The sequence below is a fragment of the Choloepus didactylus genome, chromosome 3 (genome assembly GCF_015220235.1).
Source record: "Choloepus didactylus isolate mChoDid1 chromosome 3, mChoDid1.pri, whole genome shotgun sequence".
Classification (NCBI taxonomy): Eukaryota; Metazoa; Chordata; class Mammalia; order Pilosa; family Megalonychidae; genus Choloepus; species Choloepus didactylus.
This window is the reverse complement of record NC_051309.1, coordinates 180,791,140-180,809,719: the sequence shown is the minus strand read 5'-3', so window position 1 is coordinate 180,809,719 and position 18,580 is coordinate 180,791,140. Positions and strand designations below refer to the sequence as shown.

Below are 18,580 nucleotides of genomic sequence, written 5' to 3'. Positions count from 1 at the left end.
CTTTATATAATCTGATCCTCATTATTTGTCAGTTATTTCAAATACCTTCTAATTTAATATCTGTGTTAAAGAGACCAGAAAATTCTCTTACCAACATGGGTTACATTTTTAAACAATTTTGATAATTTCATATATAAATATATATATATATTTCTGTGTTTACATTCATCCAAATTTATGTTTTAAATCTTCTTGATGAATTATTCTTTTCGTCATTGTGTAGTTGCTCATTATTTTCCCAAACTGTCTTTTATACCATAAAAATTAGTTTATTTGTTTCTATAGGATGCCACCTACTTTTAGTTTATAATTTACATGGTAGGTCTCTTACATTTTCAACATTTTTTCACCATGTTTTATAAACATCTCTTTTTAAAAAGTTTATAGATGAGTTTTTGATTCAGCCCAAGTATATCTTTGCTTAAATTATTAATTTTAGCATACTTACATGTATTGTGCTTGCCAGTCTATTTGATTTGTTTCTTTACTTATAAAATGGAGACTCATATACTTGTTATCAACACTAAATGAGTTAATATGTCAGGGACTTAGGAATATGCCTGATGGATACAGGATTTAAATTTTAAATATTACATGTAACTGTTATTACTATCTTATTTTGTGCTTTACATTTTCCTTATTTTGCTATGGTTTTCCACCTCTTAATGCTACCCTTAAGATTATTAGTTTTTAATTACCTTTCCCTTTCTACTGGTTTAGAAGTTGTATATCCTACTTCTAGTCTTATTACAGTTAACCTCATAATTTTATCATGTATATTTAATAAAATATAAAGTTACTCTTCCTCTTAAACCCTACAAGAAATACTAGAAACAGTTAACTTCGATTACCCCTGTCTACCCAAACATTGTCTTCTACTTCATTTCACTTGTCTTCCAAATTAGTCATTAATATTATTTTTATGCTATTAATACATTTAATTTGGCACATAATTGCCAATTCTTTGCTCACTACCCCTTCTTGCATGCCACTCATTTCTGGTTGTATTTATTTTCCTTGGATGTTTTTAAAATTAATATCTGTTAGCTGTAGACTGTCTCAGTTTTACTAATTTGCAATTGGCTTTATTTAGTCTCCATTTGTAAATAATAGATTAACAGGGTATGAGATTCTAGCATAGCATGACAATTACTTGTCTTAATACCTTGAAGACTATTTCACTATAATGTTTGCTTTTCATGTTGGGAAGCCTGCTGTATTTCTAAAAGTAGTTCTTTCTAAGTGGTCTTTTTCTTTGGTTACTTTTAAAACACTTCTCTGTAACTTTGTGTTATATAATTTCAGTACTATGTGTTTGGGTGTGGATTTCTTTTTATTTAATTCTGGTACCCAAAATTCTTGGAGACTAATTCAGCTACTTGTTATTTTGGCTTGCTCTTATCTGAATATTTTGTAATATTTTGTGACATCACATTCTGTGAAGCATTATTTGATGGCATAATATGTGGTCTGGGTTTCAAATAAATTCCTCCAGAGTGTTTTTGTATACGTATATTCTCTAGAAAGGTCCAAGTATCCAAAGAACTTCATCAATATTTAAAATTACTTATTGGCTTAGAGAGGGAAGCACTTTTATGAAGCAGCAAGGCATCTGATTGCCCTGCAAGTCATGCTATAATTGCATAATTTACCTTTTCCACCAGTTAGGTCAACATTAATGTCTCATAATGAGAACTATAATTTAATAAACTCTGAGTGGGTGTCCAACATTAAGATAATGCTTTTTGTAAATTATGTTATTTAGTTCTGTTTGTTAAATAAATAAATGAACAAGTATCATAATTCTGATATGCTATCCCATACCCATCACCCATCTTGAGAACAAATAATTTACATTTATAAATTGAAATTACAAGTGAATAATTCCAAAAATGTTTACTTTATAGGACAACCAAATTAAACACACACACACATAAGTGCAATGAAGAAGATAGTGGAAAACAAAAAAACAAAGATAAGAAAAGAATGCCTATGTTAATGCTTTTCTAAAAATATAGATTATACTATTTAAAATAATGCTACCAAAATGGTGACATAATAAACATGCATATTTTATAATTGCAACTTTCATTTTTTGGATTGTTTTAAATTAATGTTTATCTCTCCGATTAGAATTTAAGCTTCGTGGAAGCAGAGATTGTGATTTAGTTTTTAACTTCTCACTAAATTCATACCACCTGGCTTATGAGTAGCCACTAAGCAAATACTTATTGAGTGAAGAAATAAATGGAATTAATAACAAATGGAGTTAATAAAAGACATGGTTGTACTTTGCCTTTTGGTTTGGAAAATGACAACTTTTTATGAGGGACCCTTTATTCCCAGAGAATACAAAAAGAACAAAACATGCAGGGGTGTAACAAAAGCACTGAAGCATATTTATTTGAGCACTGTGGAAAATATTCCTGCTATTTAATTTTAAATCATAGCCTTCTAGGTAATGTCCACTAAGTATTCTTTTAGTATAGGTTTATATATTTATGCCTTATTGTCTATAATCTTTTCACTTTACTTGTCCTTTCTGGGAAATCTTACTAAAATAACTTTAATATAATTCCTTGAAATAACCCTCTCTTCACCTCTACCTCAAACCCATCACCACTTTATTATCAGCCAGCTACCATTTTGTGAGTCACTGATTCTAATTTTAAAATGTCATGAGGGACTATAGATACACTTTTACATTGAGATGGAAAATTATTTTTCTTAGCTGAATTCTATATTTGCTTTACAAAAAAATTCTAGTGCTTTTGAGGGATATGAGATTTTTCACTTCTTAGATTTGGTGTGTAGTAAAATGCTATGCTTGTATATTATGAGCTGTAATATTAATCTTAATTAAAAATATTATAATTTATAATATTATTCAATAGAAGATGCATCATTGGTTCTGTTTTCAAAAATGTGTTTAGCACAATGCATGAAACAGAGCATATGTTTAAACTTAGTTGCTATTTTTAATTCCAAGTATGCTCTAAAAATTCAATAGCTGGGCAAAAATTAAATGCTCATTAACTAAGTCTTCAGGTATAAGGACAGCATAGGTAGGGAGAGCAGGGAAACGACAGAGGGAATATGAAGTCATTAGTTTGTATTCATATACATGTCATTATTTACTCACAACCCCCACTGTTGGCTTCTTAGATCTTCTTTCATCTGCTTTTTACTCAGGTATATTCCCACCTACATGAATAAAGAGGTTTCTATTTATTTTATGAATGTTTACTTTAAATATTGGATGATAGGTGGTTGATACACACTGAGACATGTGTAGGGCCCTATACCCCTTTGGAATTATTCTGTTTTGGACCCCGAACCAGGTAAGATTTCACAGCTGGGAGGCACCAGCTTCACAAAGACAGCTGGATTCAGGTTGAAACGCTGGGTGGGAATGGAGGGTGGGGGAGTTGAAGGCTGGTCAGTAAAAAAGTGGATGTCAAAAGAAAGTTTGGAGCCAATACTAATATTTCACAATGTATCAAGGCCAGCCTTTCCATCAATTGTTCCCTAATCTAATGGCAAAGTTTTTAAATTGGCAACTATAGACCTAAAAGCCCCCAAACTAAATATTCAATGTTAACCATTTATGATGCATCGAAGAATAAAAAGTTTCAATTTATTTATATACCAACATTTGTTTTCTTTGTGATAGGTTTGTATTACATGTTTATTCTTGTAAAATAGAAGGTATTACTGCAATCTATCAAATTGTAAATCTCCTTTTGGAGGTAATTATTTCTCCTATTTTCCTCTTCCCCTGCTAGATTTAACAAGTGGTATCAAGGTTTTTTGTTTTGTTTTGTTTTTCCAAAAAGACTTCTGTTCATTATCACTAAATAAAAATTTCCAATGCCAACATTTTGATAATTGTTTTTAAGTAAGTTATTTTTAATGTTACACAAGTTTATAGTTCCGCTAAATCTAAATAAAGCTGTAATATCTCCTTAAAAAATAACTTTTCTTGACAAAAAATAAGTCCTTAGATTCTTTTAATGACTTTTCTATATGGAGAGCAAAAAATGATATTTGAATCTCACCAATAAACATATAGTCATGGTACAAACCATATAAAATGAGACTTTGGTATTTTTAAAAAATGACCAGAATTTGATGCTGATACTGTGACATATTAAAATTAGTCCTAGATAGTAGCAATCCACCTAATATAAACATGGGATATTTGGGGGCTTTGGTAATATAATTGCTGTTTCTCAGGCATTTCTTTAAAAATTTTTTTTTGTTCAATTATAGTAAGTCATGATCTCCTTAATAATCTAGATTTACATCAGAAACTGACTTTTAAAAATAATTTGATAGATTTATGTTAGGAGGAAGCAGGTTTTCTTTTCTTTCTGAGTATACTCAGTGAGAATATTGCATGGGAATTAGAACTTTGGCAAATATAAAGCACAACCAATATACTGATATATGGGTTGAAAATAATTTACAAAATTAATTTAATAAAATGTCCAGAACAGTAACTAGCAATTATTAACAAAACAACAGTGAAGCTGTCTGTATTTTCATTTAACAACATATTTAAGGCAAATATAGTATCAATATAAAAACTAATATTAAGTAGTAAATTGATATCTGGTATACAATAAAATAAAAATTGAAGACAACATTATGACAACAGCTCTATATGCCTTCTAAATACCTTCTTCCTTTAATTTCTCAGCTTGGGTTAATACAGTTCATTGTTGCCTAATAAGATGCCAACTGAAATATCCAGAATATTTCTTAAAATAGAACACACTACATTTCCCCTACCATGCCAGATAAAATAACATATTTTCTAAAACAAAAGGTCCCTGGTTAGTGACACCAAACCATACAGTAGATTTTTGTTGTTTTTTTAGCATTTCTAGTACTAACTGTGGTTCTCAAAGATATCTACAATTGATATTCTAATTCTCATGCTGTTTCTGAAGGGAGAAATATAGGTACCCTGAATGTTTTACTGTAATTCATCCCTAAACTTTAATTCATGTGGAAAAGTTTCATCAAAAAAAAATCTACTACTTATATATATCAAGATTGATTCTACTACCTTTTGCAGAAAAAGCACAGATTTTGATGTCAGATAAGCTGGGATTCAACATCTGACTTTATACTTGACCCTGGAAGGTCACAGAATCTCTTTGAGCCTCGGTTCCTGAACTACAAAATGAGACCATTACCACAGATCTTAAAGGGAAGCATGAAGTTTAAAAAGAGCTAGTGTGTGACACTAGCCTAAGACATAGTATACTGCAGGTGTTCAATAAATGTGTGTTTCTCCTCTCCTCCCCATCCCTAGTATATTTTGGCTAATCAGAGATCAATGAAAAACATGTGGAAGATGTTACTGGAATAAATCAGCTCCACTAAAAAGCCCGTCTATATTGCAGGCAATAGTTACACATTTCCAAAGTAACATTCACTGAAATCAAAAGGTTGGTTTCAAAAATGTATTTACATTTTATAATTCATATGCAAGAAAAGCTTTTCAGGTGAAAAACAAATAAACCACATTTCTGTTTATGGTTTAATTTTGTAAAAATGAGAAAAAATACCCATTTTATTAAATGTGGAATCATTCATGTGGAATGATCAAATAATATCAAAATAGAGTGTCTTTAAAGGAAAGAACCATTTATTTAATGGGTTGGTAATGATTAGAAGTTCCCATTATTTGTCCATGAAACCTTCTAAGAAAGGTGCTACTTCAAACAGGAATATAGAACTTGGCACATAAATTTTAACTTTTCAACCATCTACTACTTTTCATCTTCTTGTAGCTTCACTCATTCAGACAACCCTACATGTACATACATTAGTATTAAAAACACACACGGCTTTAAAGAAGAAAATTCATCCTAAAATTACATTTTCTACAACAAAAGTAGGTCATCATATTTCTTGGTCATGGAAATGGATTTTCCCCATAGAACTGTTAATTAACATACACTATTATGTTCAACATTTCAAAAGGACTATCTATAGAAGGACCTGTTGATCATGTGCAGGAATTCTAAGGCATTATAAGTAGTTGTCTGACAGGACAAGTGCTGCCATTGCAACAATATACTCTTGATAGATTTAACAAGTCTTTATTCTTCAAATGCCACCAGCCAGACATAAGGAGACATTCATAGTCTACAGGTTGTTGGCTCAAAGGTCAAAAACTTTGTTTAAAGAAAAATATGTTTATGGAATAGCACCATAGAAAGTCTTTCAGAAATGAATCCTTTTTCCCAACATTGTTTTATCTTTTAAACCAAATCCCAATAGGAGAAAGAAAGAGTTCTTTCAATTCTTATAAGACCTACTTCTGCTTCATCTCATTTCATTTTTTTTAAATACAATATAAACAATGATAACATCAACAATAACAACTACAAGAACAGGTCCACAAAATAGTCAAAAGAAAGACAATAGCAGCAGTGGTAACTTGTGTATGAACCATCCAGGCAGTCATTTCAAAAACTCATGCTCAGGGCTCCCAGGAGTTTTTCCATAAGGTCCATAAGACATCACAGGGCTTCTTGGATTTGGGGTGAGAAGGCAGCTCTTCCACAGAAAGAGCTGTTTACCGATCAACTGGGCATTTTCAGAAACTTAAATAAATGATGTCTAGAGTTTAACTGCAATAATTGACACTATTGACATTTCAAACTTGTCAAAATGAGAGTAAAATGAAGTGGATCATTTCTGTTTCAGAGAGGTTAAGCTAGGCTGCAAGTGAAAATAATGAAGCTGAAATATTCCAGTTTCCAAACTCCAGACACACATCCATTTAAAGTACAAACCACCCTTTTAAAACTCCCACTTCACATCACCTTATATGGATCTGGTTTGTACTGTATCCTAGATACAAAGCAATTATACAAAGATACATTAGAGGGTTTTCCAGTTTGTGACCTGCAAGATCATTTTATTTCCACCAAGTCTTAAAAAAAATTGTCAAAATGAAAACTCTGTAGGGTCACAGCCCCTGATTCACACTGTCTGAACTGTGAGGCATCCATGTCAAACTATAAACAAAAGCTTTTAGAGTCTTCCTTGAAGCACATGATGTCGTTTCACCAACTTTATTAATACTGCCAAACATGAAGTTCAAATAACGTTGTAATGCTGATCTAGGTTAGCCAGAAACTTCTCTTTTAATACATAATACTGGTCTTTTTTTTATTCATTCTTTCCTTTTTCTTTTGTCCAAACTCATTATATAAAACATTTGTACTTCAGTTTTAAAAAAAATACATCTTTCCATTATGCACATTTCTATAGGTTCTGATGGAGGTTTTGGCATTATTTTTTGGTATGCATGGTATCTGGATGTCTTATACTTTTATATCTTATATGAAATCCTTTCTTGTTGATTGTGTCATCAGTATGAAAATGAATTAAAACTGCATCCCCAATTGAAGAGAGTTCTTCTGGTGGCTGAAGACAAAAAACAAGCAAATAAACAAACAGTAAAATGAGTTATTTTTTTCTTCAGTATAATTCATGTTTGGTAAAATATTTTCTTTATCAATTCTCCCAACAAACTTGCAAAATAGATATGACTGACTTCTTCATTTTATAGATTAAAAAAAAAAAAAACTGTGTTTGAGAGAAGCAAATGACATATTAAGATCACATCACTAGTGGTTGATGTGGTTTGTGCTTTGAGCACACGTCAGTTTCCAAGCTCTGTCCCCTTTCCTGCCTAGTACTCAGTGTTTTTCCCCCAAATTTTTAAGCTAAGTTCCTGCAATTTACAAATAAGTAAATCAAGGTTCAGAGAGCATAAGGAATTATTAAATTTGTTTCAGAAGCTGCTCTGAGGCAGAGCTACTTCTGGAATCCAAATATCCGCTACTTTTTTTAAAAATAATTTAAATACATTATGTTTTATTTAAGTTGATTTTAGGTCAGGAGTTCAGCTCTATTGGTTAAACTGTATTATTTTTGAATGCAAACATTAAAAAACTTGGGACTAATATTTTCTGAGCAAAATATGTATTCAGAAGACTATTCAATATTAATGCAGTGAATTTTGGGAACAAAGCATTGAAAACCCTTAGCTTTTTTATTTTGTTTCTTATGGTGACATACTCTGACTAGTTTCTGGCACCCTGTACCAGGCACAAGTGCCAGCATGTTCAATGGAATAATGTTCTGTGGCACCCGGAAACACCCTCACCAGTGGTTGACACTGTCACTCTATCAAATTCGTTTGTTGACAAAGCAATGACAATTTGAATGGTATGCATGCTCATTTATTTTCTTTTATGCTTTAATTTAGGAACCTATTACCATTCTCAAAGGTGTGTGTTTAAGTATTTTATATTTAGGTTATTAAATAGTTAACTATTTATTGCATAATTAGTGTGAATAAAAAAGTCAGAATATGGAAATTTCCAACAAGACATTATAGCTACTGATTTTTACCTATTTCATATGATATTACAGAATGAATTCATTAGAGGTGGAGAAGTAGTAAGGAAGGAAGAGGCATGTTATAAATTTTCAAGCTATTAATAATATGATGCAGCAATTCTTTTAAAATACTCTCAATTTGTATGGGTTACAAATATCAATTGTGAATCAATAGGGGATTTAATCACATCAGTGGTATCCTGCCAGTAATGTATTTACCCCTGATCCGCAGAATCGACCTAGCTCCACAGCCGTTGGGTCGAGACCATCGAAGAGTTCGACGTAGTCATAGCCACAGTCAGCTTCTTCCTCCACTTCAAATGTCTGGAAGGATAACTCGAGTCGAGAGCCCCGTTCGGACACTAACAGCCACTCACAGTCAACCTGTCCTGGGTAGTTGTTATCACCAAACTGAGCGTGTGAGTACAGATCTCTGGGTTTGGATTCTGCTTTCAGTCGGCCACCACACTCTGCCCAGGAGAGAAAAATAAAACAAGTAAGCTCTAGGGCTTTAACAGGTCCAATTTTGATTCACCATTGTTACACCATTCTCTAACTTCTGCTTCCACAGCCATCATAGGTAAATATTCTATAATTGGAGGGTCAGATAGTGCAATTAGTTTTGGACAGGAGACCCTGGGCACAGCCTGCCTAATATTCACCAGCTCTGTGATTGGGTAAGAGACTACACCTCCAATACATCGTTTTCTCAAGTGTAAAATCCAGATGAGAACAGCATTACCTATTTTAGTGGCTTCTAAGAATTTGTCAACACATGAAAATCACTTATAACAGTGCCTGCCACAGAGTAACTCTCAATAAATATTTTTTATGGTTATACCTAGTATTGTACTTAGTTATAGATATTTTCAGGAAGAAAAAGTTAAGGTTTTCATTCTACTTTTATCTTAATAATTTAGGAACCCAGAATCCAAAGGAATAAGAAATATCTGAGAATTCAACAAAATATATAAAACCCCTGTGTATATTATATAGAACTCTTTATCAAGAATATATAGAACACTATTACTTTCCTTAGGATTTCTTTTGCCTAACTAGAATGGGAAACAAAACAAACTCAATTACAGTTACCTTTGTAATTACAGAACCCATTCAGCTGCATTTTATGTGTTTGTTATAATAAAAAAATTAAATGCTCTCTTTACAGCTTCTTTTTCAGAAAGATATTAATAAACATATACTCCACCAGTTATTACCTTTCTTTAAAATGCTAAAGAAATACCTAAGTGTGTTAAAGATTTACAATTAGTATAATTTAGAGAACAAAAGTTTTCAAAAACTTCTCAGAGCACCAAGCCTTTGTAATAACTAGAATTAATGCAGGGCAGAGGAAATCTACAGTGCCACACCATACACATGCAAACATACAAGAAAGAAAGAAGAGAGAGAGAGAGAAGAGGATATGAAGTGTCAGAAGGAGAAAGTAGGGTGACCATCTGTCCCAGTTTTCCAGGAACTAGGAATGCCTGGGAAGCAGGACTTTCAGTGTAAAACCAGGAAAGTCCTAGGAAAACTGGGTTGAGTTGGGAGAGGACAGAACCAAATGCGGAAAGATCTGAACAAGCTCAGCCACTGATAATAAAACAGTTGTGACACTCTCACAATTGTGAGACTCTAATGCTATGATTAGACAGTCCTTGGAAACTCTGAGGATGGATTAGGCAACTGACATTCTTACTTGGAGTTTTTAGTAAATTTGTATATGGCTTACCCATATTGGGTTTTGGTGATTTTAAATAATGTTTCTGAATTCCTAGGTATGGAACTGCATTCAGCTGCCTCTGAATACATGTGGGCTCAACTAAAAACGTAGGCCTTGTCAGAGCCAACTGCTTGTTTAGAGACTTTAGTGAGACTGACATAGCAAAAGCTTCCAGCTCTAGGGTTCCTGTCCCACAAATTGCCCTCCCAAAAGGCTGTGTGACATGGTCGATCTAAATGTCCCTCTGTCTAGTAGATGACAGGTGGGGTATCTTGCATAATTATTAACCAAACTAGGTGCCAATATTACTTATGTTTACACGAGAAACCACTTAGAACCACTCAAAGCTACTTTTGAAAGCTGGAATGAGGATCAACCTGGGGATATCATGTCCTGGGTCCCACAAACCTGAAACCAAGCATCCTCCCTTTGCACAGTGCTGCCTCTCTTATCTCAGTAAGTCCAAGAACATTAGTCCTTTCCCTGTGAGAGAATTCATGTACAAATTGTCTGTGTCCAAATCCTCCCTCTGCCTTTGGTCAATCATGGGACTTTGTCATTACTAAAAAGAGGGAAAATATATAATTCCACATCACAGGCCCTAGGTGAGGAACAAATGAGTTAATATACAGTAAATGCTTAGAAGGTGCCTGGCACGTAGTAAAAGGCATATAACTTGAGCTATCATTATTGTTGTTATTATTTTCCAGCAAGGACATCTAAATGCCGTAATCTATACTTCTAGGGATTCACTCAGGTATGAAATTAAACGGTGGAAAAACTGAAAACAATTTAAAACACTATTAGTCTGCTATCAGAAAGGAAGAATTATATTTTTAAAGGCCAGTAGCATATTTTGTGAAGCACATTTCTAAATCCAATATATAAATATATAAACCAGTGTAATCTCATGTATAGGTTGAAGAAAAATTCTGCTTAGTCTCAAAATTTGATATAATTGACTGATCTACTTTCAATTTTTCAAAAACTGTCAGTGCATTCATTATGTTATTCCACAGCCCAGGGAGAGCCAAAAGGGAGGAACGTGAAGGGGGAGGGGCACTTGCTTTTGTGTGTCTACCTGACAGAAACAAGGTAGCAAAACAAAAGCCAAAAGAGACAATTTTTAGCCAGCCCAAGAATGGAACAGCCCAAGATTGGAACAAACATCAAGGAGGAAATGAAGTAGTTAAACAAAATGGGCCAAGAGATTTCCCAAGGCCTTTGTAAATAGGAAAACCACAGAAAGGTGCCATAACTAGATTTTATCAAAAACTTCTAGAAAATGCCTATTAAAAAACAAATGACTTGAACTACATTTGAGGATGACTCAAAATGTTTCAAAAAGTTCCAGCACAGTTTGATTTATCTGTTCCAAGCACACTCTGCATTTCTACAGATCAATGCTCAAACTAATAAACCTGGAATTAATCTTTCAACCATTAAAAAAAAATGAGAGGATCTAGTCCACAAGATGAATTTTTAAAGGATGAACGTTTGAATGGTATACACACAAGAGGTGTGATTTTAATGTGCCCTCAGAAATTCCATGAGCAGAAAATAATAGGCAGCATGAGGGCAATTGCTTATGAGTGTTTTTGAGAAGCCCTGCAAGTATTCCTTAAATGCGGTCAATATATCATTTATCACAATCCCTTTAAAGAGATTTGTAAATATCCCTATTAATTTACCAAGTCAGAGAATTATAAAAGCAGTAATTTAGCAACTGAGCAATACTATTTTTAAATAAATTGTTTGAAAATCAGTAATTTGACCTCAGGAGCTACCAGTGTGTCATCTACAGAATTCTGGGAAATGGAAAACAAAAGCTCAATAGGATGGGTGACAGGAAGGAAAGAAAAGCCTCGGGCTGGTTTTCATATTAATTTGGAAACACATATTTGTTTATTTCCTGGTAAAGTATGAAATTCCAGGAGAGGTGCTGTAATTTAACCTATAAATGCTTTCAGTGGACATTCAAATTTAATTGAGTTAGATCAAAATAATTTGTTTTTAAGGGACTTAATAATGAATCATTTGCTTTTAAATGGAATTGACAAATAGTATGATGCTTTTTTATTGCAAGAAAGAAGCCCTCCAGGACAAAATGCCATTTAAAAAAAATTCTTTTCTTATCATATTTCCCCTTTCATTCTGTATTACAGCCATATCCTCCCTCTCAGAGAAAACAGGATTTTTTTTTCCTGAAAGATTTGTTTCTTTCAACCAGTTTATGTAAAGGCAGAGTGATACCATTTGTTACCTGATTAAAATAAATCTGGGCTTAGAATTTGGTTCAACTGAAAGAGGAAAAAGGATTCTTTCCAACAAAGTTCATTCTCCATGGACAGTATTTCTTGTGAAAAAGTAACATTAAAGCTACATTGGAGCAACATTTCTAATCAGCAGATTTCAAAATTCATAGTATGAGACGATTTTCTTATGGATACAATTAAAATTGTATGCAGAAATATAAATTTACTTAAGCAAATTAAAATGTTCCCTTCAGTGCCCATCAATAATAGCAAGTATATTCTACAAGGCAGTAAATAATGGATAAATGCTTTGTACATGTAACAAAAGTTGATAGATGCGGTCCTTGATTTGGCTGTGTTTATGCACAACAGTAGAAACTGAGAGGTAAACTGAAAATCAGAAGTTTAACTTAGCCTTCAGATGTCAGAAGGTAAGAATGAATTCCTTTTATTTTCCTATAAATTTCACAAATTCCTAATTTTCTCCTACAGATGACGACTATCTTACAATATCTACCCAAAGCAGATGCCAGATAAATATTTGATGAAAGACTGAGGAATAAATGAACCTGTGAAAGAGAAAGATTTGAGGAGAAATAAATAGCAGGCATTAAATAAGTATTTCAGCATTTGTGGCTATTAGGAAATAACAGTATAAAACAGATATACCCAGAAAATTCCAAGATAGCCCATTAAGTGTGAGCCAAAATTTACATGTGAAGAAAAAACAAAACAAAACAAAAGAAGCAGGTAGTGTCAAAATTTTTGACAAGAACAGCTGAGCAGGAGTTGGTAAGGCAGGGCTGTATTTCCAATCGTCACTTTCTTTGCTACTTTGGTTGTCGTCTAACTTTTTAGCCTCAGATTCCTCATTTCTAAAATGAGAGGGGCTGGACCTAAAACTATCCAAGCCACGTTTCCCTAACAAAGTGTGACTGAGTTTACTTAATCTGGGTGCTTACAGGGTGGATGTGAATAAAAGGAGCCAAATTAGTTATACATTTTGAGCATAGGATTTGCTTAATGTTTATATAAGGAAGTGTTCAGCTACTACCTATTTCTTCAAATAATGATACAATTTTGTATCAGTTTTCCTCCTAAGTCAAAATGTTTACATTAGAAGAAAATATATTGTAATGGGAAGTATATGACCTTTGGAGACAATCAGAATTAGGAAAAAAATCCAGACTTTTATGCTATTTTGAACACTTTGCAAATGACTCCATCCTCCAGATTTCAATTTCTTCGTATGCAAAATGAAGATAATGATATCTACCTCAGAGCCTTCTTTGGAAGATACAATATATTGAAACCTTATGTAAAGTACTGCATGAAACTAAAATACCAAGTGCATGATGAAGCATAGGATCTCAATGTATGATCTCTATTATAATATAATTAGATCATAGAAATGGAATCTTAATGGTAATCTACTAATTACCATTTAAATACTGCAAGTAGGATGCACAGACAGAAGTCATGCAAATTGGGAAGGCATGGAGTTTTATAGCAGTAAGTAACTTTGAGGTTATTATTTTATAGGTGAGGAAACTTATATCCACAGAAATTAACTGTTCCAAAGTTCCCAACTAGGTAATGGCATACCCAGGCCAAGAATCAGATTTGCGGACACCCTGTAGCATAATATAATCTTAATCCTTCCACTCCCAAAGGGTAAAAAAGATACACCATGAAAATAAGTTTTTATAAAAGTAAAAAAGGAATTTATATATAGATAATTTTGAAATACTATATCCTCAGCTGTTTCAGAAGTTTTTACAGCATATTTTCACACTGCATTCTTGGAACCTGTGATAGCCAGGATATTAAAATACATGCTATGAATTCTGTGCTATCAGAAAAAATATTGATGGAGTAACAGGATTTCAGTTTTTCCACTCATTCACTATGTGACAGGAAATCAGGAAAATATTTTAAAAAGTAAACATCAAATATATGAAAAATCCCACCGAGAGTTTTTACGGAATTTCTGTGGTCCATGAAAAATTTTTCTCAAAAGCAAAACGTTTAAATTAATTGGGAGAAATATTTAATTTTCATTATTGATAGGAATCCAATCATTAATAGTATGGATCAGACTAATATCCTAACAATATCCACTTTCTCACAAATTCACTGCAATATAGATCTAATGGTTATAACAAAATATACTAGAATGAAGGATAATATTGGACAATGAAATACTTAAAATTCTGATATCTAAAATAAAATGAAACAAAAATAAAACAAACACAAATATTAGGAAACAATGACAATAACACTGAACTAAAATTGTGTTACGGAAGAATTTGTAGATTATTGTACTAGATTTCTCCAAGTGCCTCAACAGTCTATGCATTAGTACTGCCACTAGGTGTCACTGGAAGCTAAATGACTCTAGCAAATAGCTAATAGTAAACGATTTTTTTTAACTGAATGAAAAAGGGGATTCATTTTATAAATCTAGACATTTTATGGGATACAGAATTAATATGGCTTTATTTTAAAAACAATTTCATTTATTTTTGCCTAAAATTTTTTATACTTTTCTAAATTTAAATTTGTTTCTTATAAAATCCCAGACCAGCTGACTACATTGTATTTTAGTTTAGGACTAGGGAATGGTAGTGATCCATACCAAATAAATGAAAGAAAAATGACTCTGTAAAACAGAGAGACAAATCGCAGTATAATTTACAAAATACATTAATACAAAATCTAGACAACCAGGAAGTTTATTAAATAAAACATATTTTTAAGTACCGAGCTTTGGATTTCTATTTGTCAAATGATACACATAAATCAAATTGTTAAAGTGAATATGAATTAAATTATACCCATTTCCAGAGATAATTCTGCTTGATGATATTGCATTGGTCATGAATCAGACCAAAATTTTTGAGTTTCTTTTTAAATGTTCAACAACAGCAAAGATACTCTAAGAGGCTGCCTCATTCTCCAAATATTTCACACAGTGCTTAAGTGAGATTTCACCTGTTATGCTTCGAAATTCATTTATGTTTCTTTACTGGACCAAATGCACTCATCCACTGAAAGACTAAGTTGAATCTTAGAAAAGAGAAACATGATCCCAATAGGCTGACCTGTAGAATGTGTGGCTTGAAAGCCTCTTCTTTGAACAGATGCATCAGAAACAAACCGAACAAACATGTTATTTCCAGTAGCCACAAGGGGATCTGGTAACTTGTTGCCACATAGTCGTCCAAGAATTGGTGATTTTTCTGTTTCTCCATCAAATACTTCCAAGTGATCATAAGCACATTCTTGATGTTGCTCAATCTCAAACTCACTAAAGGACTATTAAAAAGAAAAAAAATAATAAAAAAAATCAATCAAAATGGGTTCCTTTCTTTTGTACAGAAATTCATATCAATAAAATAAATTCAGGGTTTATAAATTGCTAAATACATGTAGCAGATTTTTAAAAAGGTTGTGAAATCCACAGAATGTGTAAACTCTGGAAAAAAAAAACATAACGAGCAAAGCAATGTAATAGCTTCACTTGAAATTCTAGTATTACAACTAAATCTACTCCAGAATTCAGAAAGGTTAGAATAGCAAAATGCTGTGTTTTTCTAGAAGATTCACAGAAAATCATAAACAACCATATTAAGACTTTGAGTCCTCTTGTTGATGATATTAACTACTTTATTTCAACTCTAATATAAACTATTGTACATCTTCCCAGCTTTGGATCCTTCTATTAAGCAGAAGACCCCATAAAGTAATTATTATATTTTTGCAAAAATTAAATGCAGAAATCATTATAGCATAACTAAAACAAAGGGGATTTTCAGTATTTATTTATTTATATTTTATAAACCATATTATTACAAAACTCCAATATGACATTAGAATAATTTTTTTAAATTTATTTTTCAGAAAGATAGCACACTTTACTATTTGGAGGTTAATTTATCTTGTGTAGTATTTTATGTGTGAGTTTCAGCATATTCTTAAAACAAAAATTAATTAAATGTATAACATTAAAGATCACATAAGAGGGTTTAATTAGGGTGGACCAAAAATATCATTGTCCAAATTCCAGGATTTTTTCCAGTGCCAATTAATGCTCTTCCCTTTTCCCTGAAAACCATCATAAATTCAAGAAACAAGTCATCACTCCTACTTCAACTTATAGAGCCAAGCTAAATATTTATTTTAAAATGAACCTGAATATAAATATTATGCAAACTTCATTAATTTTGCTAAGATTCCTGCACCATAAAACATTTGCACATAAACTTTTTACATACCATGTTTTCTTTAATGCGATTTTGTGATCATAATTCTCAGTTTAATTGAAGACATTCATTTTGGAATTAGGAGAAATAAATAAGAATGGTTCTCCTTCAGTGCTGGTTATACTTATCTATCCCACCCTACACCACCACCTACTATCACTTCTGACTTTGGAGGAGTAAAGGAAAAAAATGAAAGGAGCAATTTATATTTATTAGGGAGTGGTAGAAAGGAATGAAAGTTACTTAAAGAAGCTAAAGGGAAGAAGGCTGATCTCTCTCATATCTCTTTCCAATGTGCCTAGTTAAAATCTACAAATAAAAATGTTATACCAAATAAGCAATTGAAAAATATTATTTGTTATAATCATTATGGCTAACAAAGGTGGCTGCTTTCATTGCAAAAAAGATTGAGCATAGTAGAAAGAATAGCACTGGAAACAAAAAACAGTATAAGGAAATATAATGATCAGGGAGATTATAGCAGAGCTTATTTATCCTGAAGCACAACATGAGAAGCAGGTGATCACTGAAGGATTTTGTCATTTATTAACTTCTGTAATCTAGTGGCAGAAAGTAAAGTAGAAACAGTGCTTGTGATGTTGAACATCTTAAATGGATATATGGATATGTCTATGCATTGATCTACCTGCCTACCTACCTCATGTTTATGGGCAACCTCATGCATGAAAATGATGTAGAAGTGGCAGGCCAAAACTAGTTTTCCTATCATGAAAGGTGGTCACTCAGATCCTATAATCTTTGTGTGCACAGAAACATATCAGTTTGTTACGCTCTACAGAGAAACCTGCAAGAGAAAATTGGCTGAACTGTACTCAGATTTCTTTAAATTCATTAAATATGAAACCAAGTTTCTGAATAAAACAGTAATGTTATTTCAAGAAGAAAAGAAACACTGTTTCAGGAAAATAACAATATCTGAAGACCACTGCATTTGGAGTAACTGTCTCTTCTGAACGTGATTTGCAGGCATTCATCTGTAAATATAAGGAGGAAGGAAACCTACTGTGTTGAGAGAAAATTGGAAGGAAAGTAGAGCAGTTATGTTCCAAAGTATATCCTATAAGCAAATGGTAAAAATTGGATTGGGATTTAAAGGCCACACACGTTCAGTCTATCGATTGGTCCACTGAAAACTAAGTGAATGAGATAAAGGACTATTTCACTCCCTAATGAAATGCAGGATGTCTGGAATAAATCATAACATCTGTTTAACTGAACACAGCAACACCACACAAAGTGAGGTGAGCTGGCAGGCTGGGGGGATGGGGGCATTTCTGACACCTGGTCTGGAGTCAACTGGGTCTAACAATTTTATCAAACTACTAATGGAATCAGACTGAATCTCTGAGTCAAATTAGGCAAAAGTTCTGTGGCTAACATATAGTCAAGTAATGCAAACAGCTCTCACTCGTGAATGGATAAATGAATTTTCCTCCTGGAATAGGAAGCAGTTTGCTAAGTCAGTGCAATGATTGGGTGGTCCTTTTCCAGAAGTCAGCTTACCCCAAAGCTCTACCACCCACAGGCAAAAGTATCATTTACTCACATGCTGAAATCTCATAAGTCTGGCCCTTAATATCTTAGTTATCCACATAGAGATACCTCCATATATAGTTACTTTGCTTCAATTTAAAAAACACACACACACATTTATTTCTAGGCCACACAAATGTATTATAGGAGCCCTTTTGGAAGTTGGAATAATGTTTTTTATATTTCTCAGGGTCCCCATAGAAAATGTGAAATGCACAATTTATTACTTTATTCCAAGACACATGCTGAGCCATGAAGCTCTGTATCTAAATGATAGGGAATATGAAAATTTCCAGATGCCGCAGAAATGTCCCTAGAGGACACTTAGGTTTCTAAGAAGTCATCCAAGT

The 18,580-nt window shown here is 32.8% G+C and overlaps 1 protein-coding gene across 2 annotated transcripts in view; it reads right to left on the bottom strand.

The window, feature by feature from the left end:
• Positions 1 to 4,005: 4,005 nt before the first annotated feature.
• The window catches only part of TLL1 (tolloid like 1), a 205,666-nt gene continuing 191,091 nt past the window's right edge, over positions 4,006 to 18,580 (bottom strand). For both annotated transcript variants that reach the window (XM_037830965.1, XM_037830967.1), the window contains exons 19-21: positions 15,516 to 15,729; positions 8,653 to 8,903; positions 4,006 to 7,452 (exon numbers count right to left, since the gene is read on the bottom strand). In XM_037830965.1, the coding sequence (XP_037686893.1) occupies positions 7,318 to 7,452; positions 8,653 to 8,903; positions 15,516 to 15,729 (600 nt within the window). In that variant the 3' untranslated portion in view covers positions 4,006 to 7,317. The remainder of the gene's footprint in view (positions 7,453 to 8,652; positions 8,904 to 15,515; positions 15,730 to 18,580) is intronic.